Below are 19,282 nucleotides of genomic sequence, written 5' to 3' on the forward strand. Positions count from 1 at the left end.
GTGAATTTCCATCCTACACAGGCCACAAAGAAGCATGAACACAGCGAGCATAACTTTATACCCGTCTGCATTAATCGTAGAGTATGACGTCACATGCCAGAGCTTTAATATAATGAAAATAGACGCGTCTTTAACATGTCACCTTTTTACTTTTGTGATTGGGTCAAAAACAGTCTTTCTTTTCCTAAAATTTCTTTCACGACTATTTCTGTTTCTCATTAGAAAGCCTCAACATTAAGTTACCATCAGTTGGAAAATCATACAAGAGTAAATGATTCCCATAAATCCAACTTATTCTACTGTCATAGCTCATATCTGGACATTTACAGCATTTTAAAATGAGATTCTCACAGTCGATTTAAAGTTAACCTACACAACAATGAATTTTACTCTGACTAGCTTTGGTTTCAATGTACAGGAATTTAATTCATGAAATATTAAAAATAAAACTGATTAAAGTATACAAAATATTTAAATTTAAATGTGAACAAGCTCTTGTTGGATGTTTTTCTGGTTCAAGTCCAGGTGTACTATTGATAGTGTGGTTACGTAGTGTTCAAAAATGCTGACTAGACATGATGAGAAGTAAAAGGATGTGGGCAGGTTTACATGAGGCAGAAACGATAATATAAGATGGTTTACATTAATTAGTGCATACTCCATGAGGCATTTTACCACAGTGAGCTTTCTTATAGTCTTTGAGTCTTTTAAATATGTTAATTAGTGCAAACATGCATATGGGGTAAGGCATTTTACCACAGTTAAATTTCTTAAAGTACTGTTGTAAAGTAAATAGATTATTTGTGCAAATGTGTGTATGAGGTGAAGCATTTTACCACAGTGAATGTGTGGGCAGATTTACAGGTAGAAAAGATGATATAAGATATTTTACATTATTTAGTGCTTATGCGGTGAGGCATTTTACAACAGTGAGCTCTCTCTTACAGTATTTGTTTACGGCAAATAGATTAAATAGTGCCAATTTGGGTTTGAGGTGAGGTAGTTTAGCACCGTGAGCTTTTATACAGTATTTCAGTACAATTAATAGATTGAGAAGCACACGTGTGAATATGAGGTGATGCACTTCACCACATTGAACTTTTTTTAGATTATTTAAATACAGTAAATAAATTGATAAGTTCAAAATGTGCATATGAGGTTAGGCATTTTACCACAGTGAGCTTACAGTATTTGAGTATAAAAAATAGGTGAATTAGTGCAAAATTTGATTATGAGCAGTGGTGTAGAGGTGTGTGCAGAGAGCTTTCCTACAGTATTTGAGTAAAATTAATAGATTGATTAGTGCAAATGTAAATATGAGGTGAGGTATTTTACCACAGTGAAATTTTTCAAAGTAATTGTGTACAGTAAATAGGTTCATTAGTGACAACTGGCTTATTCAAGGCCATCCACAACCTCGCCCCGCTCTTACCTCTCTTATCCCCTCCACATAGCCACCTCCTCCCGCTCCCTCAGATCCTCCTCCTCCATCCACCTCACCGTGCCCTCTCCCCGTCTCAGCACCATGGGGAGCAGAGCTTTCAGCCTCAAACTCTGGAACTCACTCGCACCAGACATCCGGAACATTGACCCTCTCCCTCTCTTCAAATCCAGACTCAAAACCCACCTGTTCAGATTAGCCTACTCTTTGTAATTACTTTGTCCTATTTTATACTGTGTTTGCTTTTATCTTGTTGTTTTACGGTGCTCTTCTAATCTGTAAAGTGACCTTGAGTGTTGAGAAAGGCGCTTATAAATAAAATGCATTATTAGGTGAGGCATTTTACCACAGTGAGGATGTGGGCAGATTTATAGGTAGAGAAGATAAAATAAGATAGTTTACATTATATGTTTTGCTTTTGTGGTGAGGCATTTTACAACAGTGAGCTTTCCTACAGTATTTGAGTACAGTAACTAGATTAATGAGTGCAAATGTGCATATGCAGTGAGGCATTTTACCACAGTTAAATTTCTTAAAGTATTGTTGTGAGGTAAATAGATTATAAGATAAGATAACATAAATCTTTATTGTCCCCAGGGGGAATTTGGTTTGCAACAGAAGTTCAAACAATCCATACACAACATTAAAACACATAAATACATGTTATACATAACTCCCATGGATTTCTTCATGACAGATAGGCAGTGAGATCAACACAATGCAAACAGTCTGACAAGTTACACAAATCCATATGAGCATGTAGTGGCAGCAGTACTGACAGCTTATATAAAAATCTAACAGCATATGTGCAAATGTACATATGAGGTGAAGTATTTCACTACAGTGAGCTTTCTTATTCCTTTGAGTTCAGTACATAGGTTAATAAGTGACAATACAGTAAATAGATAAATTAGTGCAAATGTGCATATGAGGTGAGACATTTTACCACAGTGAGCTTTCTTACTGTGTTGGAGCTATTGTAAATCTGTTAGAAACCGTGCAGGATATTTTACATTGAGCAGGGCTAAGGTGCTTGTTAAGTTAAAGTTCTATTTTCAGACACTGTGTGGCTGTTGAGTGTTCATCAGAGTCACTCCCTGACCATTCAGTGGTTTGTGACTAGAGATAGGTCGTCATCTTGATGTAAACATAAAGTTAACCCTTGCTTTCCAGCATTTTTTAACATGCCTATAGCAGACAGATGAAATGTAAGTCAGAAAAGGAAGCTTGAGTACACAAACAACTATTCTTGCAAGTGGTTAGAAATGACTGGATCATTAGTGTTAATGGGCTTGTGTTGATATCTTCTGTACAGAGCCTGCTGCAGCACAAGTGTTGACCAGCCACCACCCCATCGACAGCTGCTACCCCTCACTTCATTGCGTTCCTCTTAAGTTAACAGATAGAGAGGACAAGTGGTGAAACCTCTCTGCTGCTTTTCATGGACAGACTGCATGATGCCCTACCTGACAGCTGCAGGTTAAATTAAACTCATTAGCATGAGTCGTACCAGTTAGATCAACAATACAAACAACAATGCCTGCCAGTTCCTAATCGAACTGCACAGAGCTAGAGAGTGGGAGACTTAAGGTCACATCTGCTCTGACTGTGATCAGAATGACCGGCAGCATTGTGCAAGAATACTGTCGTGAGGAGCAGTTCCACCTTCCTCCACAGTGGGGCTCATAAAGCCAAGAGGAGGTAAGCCACATACTCTTGGTCAACCTCTCTCCTGCAGTTGGCCAGTGTTTCTCCTCTTAGTGGCTCAAACTCAATCACATGAGAACATAAGGTGGTAACAGGATCTGCTAAGCCTTGGTGGAGCTTGCTTACACATAGGAGGAGGACTGTAATGTGTATTTTCTGTTCAGTGCTGAAAGTTGCTATATTTTTTTAAATGCAGGGGTCTGAGTCAGAGTGGAGTAGCTCTATTTGATTTGATCTAAACTTGTAGCTGACACAAAATTTGGTGCTACAGCTGTGACGGGGACACTTGCAGCGTCTGCATGCTATTGGCTAGCATGTTTCAACTGCATATCAAGCAGGAGTGTCCAGGTTTCATCCTGCTTATGCTGTAAGAATAGCCTGCAAAATTGCCATAATAAATGTGACTTGGCATCGCTGTTTCCATCTGAAGTGTATGTTAGAAGATGCTGGTTCCTAGTAGCTCTGTGCTACCTTAAAACCAGGCTGACAGCTCACAGGGAGGCCGGCAAACTAAGCGAAGGCACTCATTGTGTTGTGTCACTGTGAGCAGAGCTGGTATGGGTCAGCGGCAACAACCGGAGTCTCATTAGACCAATTAATCTGTGTCTATAATGTCACTTTTGGCACTTTGCAAATGTAGGATAGGAGCAGAACTGCTTCTGTCATTGAATACAGAATAGGCTGTCTGCAGTCACATGTGAAAATCAGATGTGGGTCAGGAAGTGAGGAGAACCAGTAAAGAATAAATGGCATTGAAGAAAAGTTGGTGTAACATACAGGACCTCTGCTGCAGTTATCATTTTTTTACATACATTGAGTGTGATCCCAACACTTCACAAAAAGTGCAGGAACAGCACACACTCCTGCTCTTCCTATACCAATAAAGAAAGACTAAAGTGGGGAGAGAAGCAGCAAAGACCCAAATGACAACTAAATAACATTGTTCAAGTCAGAAGCTGAATGGAGGAGGAGCTGGGGTGGAGGAAGTCTGCAAGAGAGAGAGTTTGCAGAGAGCGCAAGAGCTTAGCCAGGCAGGAGCAATTTAAATTTGGCAGCATAAGAGCGATTAGCCAATAGCGTGCTCGGAGCAAATCAGCTGGCAGTAAGCTGATTAGGGCTTGCATGAGATCAACTGATTCTCAGTTATGGCAGCACTTGACTCTGTGGCCTGCCTGAACTAACTAATATAATCCAGTTGTCATGGGATGCAAAGGAATTGAGAATTAAAATCCCAGTGCCACAGCTCCCCATGGTGGTTTACGATGGCTGCTGTCCAAAGCTCTTTTTGCCCTCCAGTCATGTGACTGAAAACTAAACATAGAATAACTGCTGTGGCAGTGTCTTTTTTGTGGCTCTTTTGTGGTTTATTAAAGAATTAATTGTCTATTATATAGTCTAGACTGTGAATTATCAGTCTACTAACTACTTACAGTGCCGTGAAAAAGTATTACCCCCCCTTTCTGATTCCCAATTTTTTGCATATTTATCACACTTAAATGTTTCGGATCATCAAACTAATTTTAATGTCTCACAAAGACAACCCAAGTAAATAGAAAATGCAGTTTCTAAATGATGATTCTATTTATTAAGAGAGAAAAAATTTGGCCCTGTGTGAAAAAGTAATGCCCCCCTTGTTAAATCATGAGTTAACTGTGATTAACCACAGTTCTTGGAAATCTGAGTTCAATTTCACTGGCCACACCCAGGCCTGATTACCGCCAGATTTGTTGAATCAAGAAATCCCTTAAATAGAAGCTGTCAGACAAAGTGAAGTAGGCTACAAGCTCTCAGAAAGAAACGCATCATGCCACGACCCAAAGAAATTCAAGAACAAATGAGAAACAAAGTGATTGAAATCTATCAGTCTGGAAAAGGTTACAAAGCCATTTCCAAGGCTTTGGGACTCCAGCGAACCACGGTCAGAGCCATTATCCACAAATGGAGAAAACTGGAACAGTGGTGAACCTTCCCAGGAGTGGTCGGCCAACCAAAATGACTCCAAGAGCGCAACGACGACTCATCCAGGAGGTCACAAAAGAACCCAGAACCACATCCAAAGACCTGCAGGCCTCACTGGCCTCAGTTAAGGTCAGAGTTCAAGACTCAAACACAAGAACTGGGCAACAACGGCATCATGGGAGAGTTCCAGGGCAAAACCACTGCCACCAAAAAAGAACACAAAGGCTCGTCTCACATTTGCCAAGAAACATCCTGATGATCCCCGAGACTTTTGGAGAAATATTCTGTGGACTGACGAGACAAAAGTTGAACTTTCTGGAAGGTGTGTGGCCCGTTACACCTGGAGTAAAAATAACAGCATTTGATAGAAAGAACATCATGCCAACAGTCAAACATGGTGGTGTCAGTGTGATGGTCTGGGGCTGCTTTGCTGCTTCAGAACCTGGACCACTTGCTGTGATTGATGGAACAATGAATTCTGCTGTCTACCAGAAAATCCTGAAGGCCAACGTCCGGCCATCAGTTCATGACCTGAAGCTCAAGCACTCTTGGGTTACGCAGCAGGATAACGACCTGAAACGTACCAGCAAGTCCACCTCTGAATGGCTCAAAAAAGACAAATTTAAGGTTTTGGAGTGGCCAAGTCAAATTGAGATGCTGTGGTGTGACCTTAAATGGACAGTTCATGCTTGAAAACCCTCCAATATGGCTGAGTTAAAACTATGTCAAAGAAGAGTGGGTCAAAATTCCTCCACAGTGATACTTTTTCACACAGGGCCAGATAGGTTTGGATTTTTTCCCCTTAACAAATGAAGTCGTCATTTAGAAACTGCATTTTGTATTTAGTTGGGTTGTCTTTGTGAGATATTAAAATCGATTTGATGATCCTAAACATTTAAGTGTGATAAATATGCAAAGAAATCAGGAATCAGAAAGGGGGCTAATACTTTTTCACAGCTCTGTAGATACCACTGGAAAATCCAGCGCTGAAAGAAACTCAATCATCAAAGCACTAAGCATTTTTTTAAGTTTCAATGTGGTCTGAACACAGAAAATTAGCTATGAACTGACAGCTTAAATAACATTCAGTCAGCCATATGAAACCAATAAGAGTGCTCAGTCATCAACTATTAATATGAGGAAATTGAATAAGTTTTTAAATGTATAAATTCTACCCATTTGGTGATTACCTAATAGGACTATTTACATGTACCTACATGCATTCTTATTAACAAGGCTGTCCTCAGATAACCATCAAAACCACTGTCCCCAACATACATTTGGCATTCATCCTACACCAATGTAATAATGAGCATTTGTACTGACTGATACCAGAAGAATGTGTTCCAGGCTGGGGGTTATTTCTGGCTCTCATTCTTCCCCGGGTTTCTTGTCCTTGTTTCAGTCGACCGTAGAACCTCAGCTGAACCGTTTGTCTGCCCTCATCTCTTCCACTCTGCTCTCTAAAAATCAATCAGGAAACTTAAACTGGCACTTCTGCTTTTTTACCTCTGCAAGCGAAGCAGCATTTATCCAAGGAGGTTATTATTCATCTTAAGCCAGCAGGGGCTGGATTCTGGATTCAGGACTAACCTAAGGGCCTAACAGCATCACCTTTTTAACCATAAACTTGCTTCACCGGTAATAAAATATGAAGAAAATACTTAGCACTGTTGCTAAACGATTTTGACATTTAAAAGTTAAAAAGATAAGTTTAAAGCCTCACAATCTGAGAAAAGTAAATTTATTAGTTCAAAAAGGTCAAAACATGAAATTTAAATTTTTAAAAAATGTTTTTTAATGGCAAATATATTAGAAAGTCGCAATTATGAGTTTGAAATAGGGCTGAACGATTTGTGAAAATAATCTAATTGCGATTTTTTTTCCTCAATATTGCGATTGCGATTTAATATGCAATTATTTTTAGATTCCTCATCTTATGTATTGTTTAACAATCTCAAATGATAAATCATTCTATATTATAACCAGCACAATATAAGATACATTAAACTAAGGACAAAATATTAAAAAAAAAAAAATTGGCTCGTATAGCAAATTTGGTATCAATTGATATGAAGAAGGGGATTACCATTTTTTATGTTATTCTTATTTTGCTTAAGAAAATCACATACATGAACTGGAAAAATAAGATTTTTGCAAACAATTATAAAAAAAGACACTTATTTCAGGCTAGATCTGCGATCTGCGATTTGGAAATTGCAGCAGACCATATTGTGATTTAATCTAGGCTAATTTTTGATTAATTGCCCAGCCCTAGTTTAAAAGGTCAAGATATGAAATAAAATTTGTAATTAAAAGTCAAAATATGATGCAAAATTTTAAATTGTGAGTCTAAAAGGTCAAACTCTGGGATTATGACGTCAAAGTCTAGAGTTGAAAATATGAGGTAAAATACAAAATAATTAGTTAAAAAGTTCAAAATATCACTTAATAATCAGAATTATGAATCTTAAAGCTCAAAATATGATATGAGAAGTCAAAATTATGAGTTGAAATGCTCAAAGTATGAAATTAAAAGTCAAAATCCTAAGTTTGAGTCCTAATTGTGAGATGCAGAATTGAAAATGTGAAATTTAGCCCCCGGGTCTTGGGTTTGACACCTGTGTCTTAAGCTATTTAGATGTGTTAAAGGTGACCCAAGCAAAACAGAGCTGTGTTACTGAGATTGATGCTCCGTTGTGGGGTATGCATGTCAGACAGAGTGGATAAATGGATAAGGAAAGACACCGGCTGTGTCGATGAGAGGGAAGAAAAATATTGTCCCTTCAGAAAAAAGCTGCACCACTCAAAGAAAACCATCCCAGGTAGATGAAATGATCTTTCATCATTCAGAGATGCAACACTGTACGCTAAAGGCAACCAGCTTTGGGCTGGCCTTATCATACTAACCAAGTCGTCCAATGAGGTTTGTTGCCTAGTCTTGTATTGCTTTAACCCTTCGCTACCTGTTAGTCTGTATCTCCAGTAGCCTGGTCAGCCTCTGTTACACATTACCTTTTCAGAAAGATGTTATCATCCCAACCATCCCCCACATGGAGCCTGTCACTGACTGACACAGCCCATAACACAACTAGTCTGCTGGGCTGGCCACTACATACAACCACATGCCTTCTACTCTGAACTAAGTTTAAAGTGCAATTTGGATCGCTGTGCGAAGTCCATGACAAAAGAACAGTTTGTTTTATAGTACTGGCGGCCCTCCCGGACTCATTACTGGGCTAAAGACACCCCCTTTGTGTGAGTGTGCTTTGTGTTCACATTTCCTGCCTTCCAGGTTGCAAAGGGAACTATATCAAAACAAAAAAATAGAGGGAAATTAAAGCCACAACTTTCCACAGAAGACCAGAAGAGGCTGAACTAATTAGTTAATTATTTGTACACGGCTGAGTCTGAGCGAGGATGTCTGTTAGGGAGTCATTGTGTTAAAAATATCTTTATTGTGGTGGATCATGTTTGGGTAGGAGGGATCGTTTTGCCCCACTGGGCCAGCCTCGTGGGCAGCAGATGAGCCAGAGAGACTTGTGTGTGCATGTGTATGTGCTCTGCTGAGCTGTGAGCAGAGGAGTCCAGCCAGCCTGCTTGCTCTTACTGCACACACTCTAGTCCAACAACCCGTTTCTCCTCTGTGCTACAGATGATGCCTTGGATTTAGCTGGCCCACATGAGTGATATGAGCAACACACTGGATGAAATACACACCTCTGGATGCCTGAGCAAGAAAGCAGAGATTTTTCAGAGTGGCAGGGGTAATGTAAGTGGCTTTCCCAGCCCAGCCCTCATCCCTGAGCGAGCTTCTTTACTCACACCAAATGCCCAGAAGATCAGGACTCCGCTCTGCAAAGGAAGCAGGTATGACACTTTTATACTTGCATTTTCTTCATGAAGCTTAATCAGATGCCCTAAGAGGGAAAGTAGTGTTTCCATGTCTAACACTTTACAACCCAGGCTGCCCTGTAGAAGAATAGTGCACTCTTTGTGTTTGCAGAACTAAGACAGAGGTCTGTTTGAAAGCTGAAGAGCAGACTTTGTACCTGTAAACACAACTGCGCTCGGCTCAAGCGCAGCTGTCAATGAAGTGTAACGTATGATTTCACCAGTGCAGCTGAAGAGCTGGAATCAAATCAAGCACCTGTTAGTTTGCACGAGATAATTAGTAACTCAGTAACTGCTGTGTTTACAAAGCAGTAAAGAAAGCGTCAGTCACAGACCTGCACCTTTACAAAAACAGAGGCCCTTTCAGCTGCAAAATGTGTGGACATCGAGCTCTTTAGAACCTTTATCTCTGCGATAATCCAATGAAGTACACTTGATAAGATTTGTTCTGCAGTATGTTCACTAGCAGGATGTCAAATGCACAAAATAAATCTTGACAGATCTTACTATAGAATAATAGTTAAATCAGGGTAGCTCTTATTAGCATTAGCTGCCATCCTATTGACACTTTAGAGCAGTCTTACTTAACCCTGCTCAACCAAAGAGCCAAATTGTGGAAAAAAACCTTTGCAAGAGCCACAATCTACATCAGTGGTTCTGAACTGGTCCTGCCTCAGGACCCACCAGTCTGTCTTACGACAGATCATGACCCAAATTTCCCAAAAAATTTCCACAACACATGATATAATACGTTGCAGTTTGGAGCATGATTGGACCAAAACACCTGATATGAAAAAGAAAAGCTAACAAAATTGATACCCTCTTTCCCCATTATTATATGTAAATGTTTGCCAATTTTCCAGAGAACTTGAGAAATAACTTCATTATCATGGTAAAGGTAGTCATTTATTGCAAGAAAATGAGAGAAATTAGTTGAAATATTGATCAGTTTACCCAATTTCACAGTAAAACAGGGTAAAATAAAAGGTATCGATGCATGTCCAATAAGGACTTCAGGACTGTTTTTTTTCAGACACCTAGTCGCGACCCACTGAAAACTGCTCCGCTGCCACCTTTTGGGTCCTAATCCACCAGTTGAGAACCACTGGTCTAAGTGGTGAAAAGTGGCAAAAAAAAAAAAAGTCAAAGTTGGCAAAAATGGCCAAAAAACATAGCAAAAAAAAAGTAACACTTCTTTGGTGGGACTAGCAATATGATGCAACAGCTCGTTAAGCTATGAAAAAGAGAATTGATCTATTTTTTATTGGTCTGTTTAAAAGATTATCTTATATTATACATGCAGTTGTAGCCTCTGTTTACAGGTGTAATACTTCGAATATCTGAGCTTCATGTGTGCACCATTTTATATGCATTCCCCGTATATGCTACCTGACGTTTTCTATGGCAGTGTTACTCACCCCTGCTCAACCAAAGAGCCAAATTGTGGAAAAATACCTTTGCAAGAGCCACAATCTAAGTGGTGAAAAGTGGCAAAAAAGGGCAGAAAGGGGCAAAAATTGGAGAGAAGTGACAAAAAAATGAGTTACAGGTGGAAAAAATGGCCAAAAAGGGACAAAGTTGGTGAAAAGTGACTACAATGGGCGATAAGTTGAGCTGACACATCAGATGGATTTGTTTCACACATCCTTCTGGTAAACCTCCCATAGTCGCTGTTTGGGAAAGGGCAGAGCCTTTGAAAAAAGACTCGGAGGGTGATTGGAGGAACGTTCTGTCAGTCACATCTTTACGGGCCAATCAGAGCAACAAAACACATGACTATGAGGTTGAATCCCAATTCTCCCCTTAACCCTCAATCTTAACCCTCAGTCTCAAAATGCAGGTTCCTGCGAAGTGTGAGGGCTGAGTTGAGAGGCAAGTTTGAGGGCTTCATCTCCCTCAATTTTGAGAGGAAATGTAAGTATTTCTTTGTTAATAGAGATCTAAAAATCACAAAAACCACTCCAATATCTTAGTTGAATGTTATTTTATGGATTATTTGCCTTTTTTTACCACAACATTTACTTTTATTTTAACGATCGTAAGCCGTAACCGTGGGGTCTCATTCTTCTTCTTCTTCCTCTAAACAGACAGACTATGCAGTTTTGGCACATTACTGCCCTCTACAGTTTGAAATCGAAACAGCTATTAAGGGGTGTCCCATTTCTAAGTCACGAGACAAAAAGCAAAAAGCAGGCAGAAGTGTCAAAAAAAGAAAAAACAGGGCTAAAAAACTGCAAGTAAGGGCAATGGAAATATACAGAGAAAAAATACACGCTGACAATTAAAGTCTACTGTATAAGTGTGGGGAACAAACTGATTAATGTGACTTGCCATGGACAATTTCTGAGGTCAAAGTTTCCCTTTTTTAAAGTTTTCTGGGAGAATAATATTTCAAACTAAGATATTAAAGAGCCACGAATCATCACTAAAGAGCTGCGTGCTGAGTTGCACTACTCTGTGGTGTCTCATGTTAGATACTGAATGAAAACTCTGTAATTCAGCCACATTTGATGCAGCTCCTATGTCTTTCTCTTTGTTTGTCGTCCTGCAGGAGCAATAAAGATGGAGAGGACTCATTCCCTTCCTCTCTTCCAAACCCTTTCCCAGAGCTTATCCCCTCGACCATCTCCCCCCTTGTCTCTGAATGTTTATTACCGTGGACCAAAAGCAGTGCAACTCAGGTGAGTGTTCCATTCACGGCACCTGGGGGCGTTTGTGACACAAAGAGGCATATTATTTGAAAAATAAGGTCTCTGTTGTAACCATTTCCATATGCTTCCTCGGGCAGCACAGTCATGCTAACTTTAATTGGAACGAGTGGCAGGAAAACAACTGCAGGACGTATTTGAAATGAAATTCATATTTACATAATGTTTGGCTTGTGATTTATCTGAAACTTCAGGGCATATGGATGGTAGAACCAGTTATGTGAGTGTGTAAATTAGCTGCAGTGAGGAGAAAAATGTTGTCAGAAAATTCAGGCTGTCCACACCAGGGTTGGAAATTAGCACCCACTGCTCACCTGATGTGGGTGGTTTTGTTCACTGTCTGGTGAATTTGCTCAACCTGCCAGCCACAGTAGCAGGTAAATAAAAGAGAGGATTTGTGACAGAAACATTAATTTAATCCTCCTGGTCTTCTGCTGCTTTAGCTCCGAGCCAGATGGCCACATTGTGACCAAAGAGCCGGGCCTCCTCTTGTGTGAGAGCTAGCATCACTGTTTATCATCACAGGCTATGCTAAATGCTTTGTATAATAAGGGCAAGCGCAGTATGGATTTGCACATCTCTTACAATAGCTCCACCTACTTCAGGTGAGTTAAAGCTGATGGTTTGCTTGTCTTAAGTCGGATCATTAAAAGAGGTGGGCTGTGGCTCTGACTGCAGCTAGACCCGTCTCGGATCAGGAGAGGAGGGGCGGAACTTTCTTCCAAATAGGATGGCCTACCAAACTTGGTGGCGGGGCTAACTCCCCACATGACATCATTAGGGGAAAATCTGAGAATGGATTGTTTTCTGAAATATGGAGAAAGAGATGGGGGAGGGATGGATTTTTCTGATTCTGAGGAAATTGGCTAGAGAAGCCTGAAAAAGTGAAAGATCCCAGGTTTGTACCTGCATCCAGGGACGCTTCATCACATAAAAGTAGGCATGTGATGTCTGGTACAAACTGTAGAAAATGCTTTTAAATGTTAATCCAGACTAAATTTACCAAGGAAATACTTGGCGAAACGCCCACAGCCACTCTTGAGTGTTTGTTTTAGCACAGGGTGTGTGGTTTGTCATGCAGGGGATGTGGGGAAGTATCTGCTGGTGCTAGAAAAGCCACTGAAGAGCAAAGAGAGTCTATTTTTATCAGTCTTATTACCTTGCTGAAATCATTTCTCACTTCCCTAGTTAAACACTTCCCAAAGCCCCATTCCTGGTGATAACTGTTGCTGCATATCTCAAGCTTTCCAGACCAGCATGGCATGTTTACTGAAATAACTGATTGATCAAGCTTAACTTTATGATTATACAAAACTATATTTATTATGTTAGTTTAACTAAAACTGGACTTTTAAAATACAGGTTATCATGCTACTCCAACTGAAATTTCTCAAAGTTGGACTAACACATGCAGTCGGCAGCCTATTCACTCTTACATGCATTCAGAAACTCTTCAGCCCTCCTTCCCTTTTCTATGTTGTTGCCTGATGCTACAGTTGAACAAAAATATTTTTTATTCTCATTAATCTACCCTCGGTACCCGATCATGGCAAAGGGAAAGCAGAATTAATTGAGAATAAAAAAATGGAAATATCACGTTGACATAAGTATCCAGAACCTTTGCAGAAACACTTTAAATCTTGCCCAGTTTCTTGCCATTTCTCTGATCTGAAACTGACATGATTTAAAGAGGCACACACCTCTCTATAGAAGGCCTCACAGCTGACAGTGATATCAGAGTAAAAGCTAAGCCATCAGGTCAAAGGAACTGCAGAGCTGCAGAGCTCAGACACAGGATTGTTGCAAGGCACAGATCTGGAGAAGGAAAAAACGAATTCTCCCAAGTGATTTTCAAAAGGAAGATGTCTGGCACTACCTGCTTCTCAGAGCCAAGGAAGGATCCTCAAATGGATGTCGTCGACTGCTGCCAGAGGACTAAAACTGAATTTCACACAGACTTAATCAAGGGGCTTTACATTTTTAGTCAGTCTGGAGATGAAATTGCTGAAATTGACTAGACAATGGCTATTTGGAGGGCATGGTCTATTACATGGTATATTGCGTTTAAAATGACAGTGAGGTTCTTCTTCCAAATTATGTTTCCTTTCCCTCTAAATTGCTCATAGAAAGATTTATTTACACGTAAAACCATTTTTTGTTAAAGGTCACATATGCAAAAAACACTTGGAGGTCAAAACAACAAAAATATGTCCCCCTGGTCCGTCCACAATCCCCCCAAGAATCAGAAAAATCCATCCCCCTCTTTCTCCACCTTTCAGAAAATGTGTGCTGAAACAAGACTTTCTCAGAATTTCCCTTCATGATGTCATGTGGGGAGTTAGCCCCGCCCCCAGGTTTGGTTGGCCCTCCCAGCTTGGAGGAAATTTCTGCCCCTCTTCTCCTGAGCCTCCTCTCAGCAGGAGAGCCACATCCATTAATCCAAATCCATTTCCTGAGAGGGGTGGGGTCAGGGGCGGAGTCAGACAGCTCATCAACATTTAAAGCTGCAGACACAAACAGCTCATTTTGAGCAGGGCTGAAACAGAGTTTTTTTGTTGTTGTTGTTTTTTAGACAAAAATCCAATACTGGACTGTTTTTCAGCAACAATCTTCACAGGCATGTTTTGGGGACCTCTGAGACCAATATAAACCTGTCTTAAAGGGGTAAAATATGTGACCTTCAAAGCCATAGGCTACTGCTACAGTGCTGTATGGTTATTGTTGTCTGCCCATGCAATCTGATGGTTTTCTGCATTAGACTGGGGTACCACATTGTATCTCTTTTGAACCAGTCAGAAAAAGTTACAAGTTTCTTTTTCTTGAAAAATATAATCAGAATTTGACCAAGTTACTGTAAGGCACATTACTGCTGAACATTACTGTTGCACATTCAGGACGTTTGGAGGCTTACAGTTATGTGCATGGTTCAAAAGTGCAGCTGTTTCAAAAGGGATTTTTTTTCTATACATTTTCCAGGTCTGTTGGATTATTTTGGTGTGTGAACCACTAGATATTTTCTAGATGTGGATCACTATAATATGCGCTGAAGCTGATTTTAGGTTTTGCAGTATCTTTGTGGGCTGTGTGTGCATTTATGTGTACATGAAGCAGCAGGGGGCAGCTCAAAGCAGTGACTCATGGGAAACCTTGAAATTACAGAGCTCAGCAGTCAGAGGACCATCAGGTCTGTTAGACTTCTCTGTACATGGAGAATGAAAAAACATACATTAAGCTGTTTTTTTTCTCGCTAAAGACTCGCTAAAGTGAAATCCAAAATTTGTGTTTTAACACACCAGATGTGTTGGAATATGGTTGCTGTAAACATGTGAAAACACTGAGATCTACAAGTGACTGAATTCTGGATTTAGACTGTTAGAAATTTTTTCACCTATTTCTTGGCTGGGTTTAATGTGGGCGGGGCCAATGTGTAGGCTAGTGATGTCACCGGCCCACGGTGGGGAATAACCCCACCCCTCTAACACTACAGAAGTTTCTAAAATCACAGTTCATCTCAGTCCAGTCTGTTGTTAGCTGATGTCACTGCCTTTACTGAAAGTTAACAGTCAGTTAAATGCTGGTTTTTTTGTTCACTGTGAGGTAAATTTGCCAAATCTATCAGCCACAGCGGTCTATGGATCATTTAAATCAGTGTTACTCAACGTGTGGCTCCTTTTTGTTGATCTGTGGCTCTTTTATGTCTTAATGTGAAATATTACTCACCCAGAAAACATTAAAAAGGGAAACTTTGACCTCAGAAATTAATCACATTAATCAGTTTGTTTCCCAGACATATACAGAAGGCTTTAATTGTCAAACTTAATTGTCCCATTAATCCCATTTTAGCCCCTTTTCACCATTTTTTGCCACTTTTTACCCATTTAAGCTTACTTTGCCATTAAATACCACTTTTTTTGTTTCAATTTTTTGCCACTTCTTTTTGCCACTTTTTTCACATTTTTGCCACTTATATCCCATTTTGGCCCCTTTTCACCATTTTTTCACCACTTGTTGCCCATTTAAGCCACCTTTTGCCATTTAATACCACTTGTTTTGTTTTTGTTTTGCCACTTTTAGACCATTTTTGCTACTTCTCACCATTTTTTCACCACTTTTCACCCATTTAAGGCATATTTTGCCATTCAAAACCACTTGTTCCCTTTTTTTCCTCATTTTTGCAACTACTTTTAGCCACTTTTATCCCACTTTTCACCATTTCTTGCCCATTTAAGCTACCTTTTTGCTATAAAATATCACTTGTTTCCTCTTCTTTGCCACCTTTTTGCCAATTTTGGACCATTTTTGCCACCTTTAACTTATTTTTATTGCTACTGCAAGCGACTGTCACTGCAACTTTTCACCACTTACATTGTGGCTCTTGCAAAGGTATCTTTAAATAGTTTGGCTCTTTGGTTGAGCAGGGTTGAGTAACACTGATTTAAAGCATTTATAGTGCTCTGATCATAAGGTCAACGTAAGGTCAAGGGGTGGGATAATAGCATCAGTGCCTTACTCCAATCAGATTGTAGCATTTTTAAAAATTTGGCAGGATCCTATTTCTCCTGAGTGGGCGTGGCTTCATCTCATTCAACAGACACGCCCACATCATCCTAGAGCAGATTTTACTGCCTCATTTTTCATGATTTTGAAGCTTAATTTTATAAAACTAGAGATGTTTTATTTGACTGATATTTCACCTGGGGGTTCATAACACAATGACCTGTCATAGATTTATTTTCACTTAACAGGGTCTTTAAGACCTTTATTGTACCGAGTATGTGTGATTGCCATGGAGGAATCATACATTACGGTCAGCCAGTGTCAGGAAACTTAAGCCAGTTCTCCCATCAGTCTGTTGGGGAGACAGGTGCACAGATTTGTCATTTTATTTAATAATCCATGGAATAATCCCCGGGTGATGCAATACAGAGTCAAAATGACATGCAGTTAGCCTCCCTCTGAAACAATGCGGCTTAGCTGTGAGCGAATCCTGAAGTGATCCTCATGTGTATCTTTTATGAGGTTTGTGCCTGCACCACACTGTCCTGACAGTCCGCCTGCTCAGCAGCAGCACATAGGAAACAAAGGGAGAAAGTCAGCCTGACCAGCTGGTTTTGTCTCGCTCTCCTCATGTCAGGGGGTTACGACCTCCTTTCAGTAGCTCTCAAGAAACCAATGACATCATTGTTCTGACTCTGCAGCGCTCATCCCATCACCCACCCCTCTGACTTTTCTGTAAAGGAACATTGTCCTCGAAGCTTCTCAGTGTGTATTTTTCTGTTATAATGCAGTTACAATTACACGGAAATAAAAATCTTATATCCTATACTTTATATGAGCAAATCGGGGGTTTTAGATCTCAGTGTAATTTCTTGCTGAGCTGCAGTTGGCTTTGCTGAGTTGTGACAGTGTTATAAGGCTTTAACGGACAAACTGGTTCATCCTTGCACCCTGGTAGCCCTTTGTTTGCAGTGTCATGGTACATTTCTCTGACACAAGCCTCCAGTCCTGGCTGAAACATTAAGTCAATGGTAAACCTGTTTTTGCTGCTGAGTCAGCAGCCTCCAGCCTTCTAATAGAATAAGAAGAAGAGGTGCTGTGATATCCTTTTTCCAGCCTCACATAATTTCTAGGGATGCACGATACTGGATTTTTTTGCCAATATCTGATATGCAGATATTTACAAAATAATTTAAGCTGATACCAGGATATCTAAATGTAGTTTAGACCTAAAACTTCAGTCCTTAAAACACACAATTAAAAGTTTTAGTAGGCAAAAATTAACACAGTGTTAAGTGTAAAGAATGATGAAGAACAAAGAAAGACTTGAGCTAAAATAGTTCAGTCGATGCAGCCTAAAACTCCACTAACTTATTTGTTCACATGGTCAGTATTTACAGCTCATACAGGCAGAATTCTACAGCCAAATTCTATTTACAACTAATATCTAGGGGCTGCATGCTAGACTGACTTTACTGCTGTGTGATGACCCTTTTTGCTTGAAGTCGACTAGTCACTCATGTTGTGACATTGGGCATTTATAATGCCTAATGTGTAGCTCTTTTTATTGATTTATCCAAGGTGTTAGACACTGTAGACCTCAGTTTACTGATAAATGTGCTTCATCCCATTAACATGTCATACCAAGCAGCATCATGGTGCCAACTATCTGATTGGAAATGTGTTCAGAAGCCTGGACCTACCTCTCCTTTTTTAAGATTCAGTCTTAGCACTTATTTTATCCCCTATTTATGTTAACAATCTGTGTGATACCTTGCCAAATGCGTTATATAATTTTTAAGCAGATGACTCCATTATTTGTAGTTTCTAATACATTTTGCAGGCTTTTGAGGCTTTAATCTGCTTTAAGTGTTTTTCAGTCTTGCCTGCAGAAACTTAACTTGGTCTTAAATGCTGATAAAACCAAACTACTGGTCAATACAAGTTCAAATACAAGTAAGTTACCAGGGATAGGGATGGGTGCCTTTCACATCTGAACCGGTACGGTACCGATTCCCATTTTTGGTATTTTGTGTGTGAATATGCAATAATAAATGTTATTTAATTGATAAAATAACCTCAAAACTTGTGAATTTTAAAAATGTACGCTATATTGTCAAAAGTATTCACTCACCCAACCAAATAGTTGAATTCAGGTGTTCCAATCACTTCCATGGCCACAGGTGTATAAAATCAAGCACCTAGGCATGCAGACTGTTTCTACAAACTCTCAGGAGCTCAGTGAATTCCAGTGTGGTATTGTGATAGGATGCCACCTGTTCAACAAGTCCAGTGGTGAAATTTCCTCGCTCCTAAATATTCCACAGTCAACTGTCAGTGGTATTATAACAAAGTGGAAGCCATTAGGAATGACAGCAACTCAGCCACAAAGTGGTAGGCCATGTAAAATGACGGAGCGGGGTCAGCGGATGCTGAGGCACATAGTGCGCAGAGGTCACCAACTTTCTGTGGAGTCAATCACTACAGACCTCCAAACTTCATGTGGCCTTCAGGTTAGCTCAAGAACAGTGGTAGAGAGCTTCATGGAATGGGTTTCCATGGCCGAGCAGCTGCATCCAAGCCATACATCACCAAGTGCAATGCAACGCGTCAGATGCAGTGGTGTAAAGCATGCCGCCACTGGACTCTAGAGCAGTGGAGACGTGTTCTCTGGAGTGATGAATTGCACTTCTCCATCTGGCAATCTGATGGACGAGTCTGGGTTTGGCAGTTGCCAGGAGAATAGTCTGACTGCGTTGTGCCAAGTGTAAAGTTTGGTGGAGGGGGGATTATGGTGTGGGCTTGTTTTTCAGGAGCTGGGCTTGGCCCCTTAGTTCCAGTGAAAGGAACTCTGAATGCTTCAGCATACCAAGAGATTTTGGACAATTCCATGCTCCCAACTTTGTGGGAACAGTTTGGGGATGGCCCCTTCCTGTTCCAACATGACTGTGCACCAGTGCACAAAGCAAGGTCCATAAAGACATGGATGAGAGAGTTTGGTGTGGATCAACTAGACTGGCCTGGCCTCAACCCGATAGAACACCTTTGGGATGAATTAGAGCGGAGACTGAGAGCC

At 40.2% G+C, this 19,282-nt stretch overlaps 1 protein-coding gene across 2 annotated transcripts in view; it reads left to right on the forward strand.

Annotated features, from left to right (window-relative positions):
* grb14 (growth factor receptor-bound protein 14) overlaps window positions 1–19,282 on the forward strand; it is a 53,735-nt gene that overhangs the window by 403 nt on the left and 34,050 nt on the right. The window contains exons 2-4 of one of the 2 annotated variants that reach the window (XM_041807682.1): window positions 2,757–3,142; window positions 8,763–8,977; window positions 11,553–11,682. In XM_041807682.1, the coding sequence (XP_041663616.1) occupies window positions 8,790–8,977; window positions 11,553–11,682 (318 nt within the window). In that variant the 5' untranslated portion in view covers window positions 2,757–3,142; window positions 8,763–8,789. The remainder of the gene's footprint in view (window positions 1–2,756; window positions 3,143–8,762; window positions 8,978–11,552; window positions 11,683–19,282) is intronic. The other variant, XM_041807683.1, reaches the window with a different exon arrangement.

Source organism: Cheilinus undulatus, linkage group 15, assembly GCF_018320785.1.
Source record: "Cheilinus undulatus linkage group 15, ASM1832078v1, whole genome shotgun sequence".
Lineage (NCBI taxonomy): Eukaryota > Metazoa > Chordata > Actinopteri > Labriformes > Labridae > Cheilinus > Cheilinus undulatus.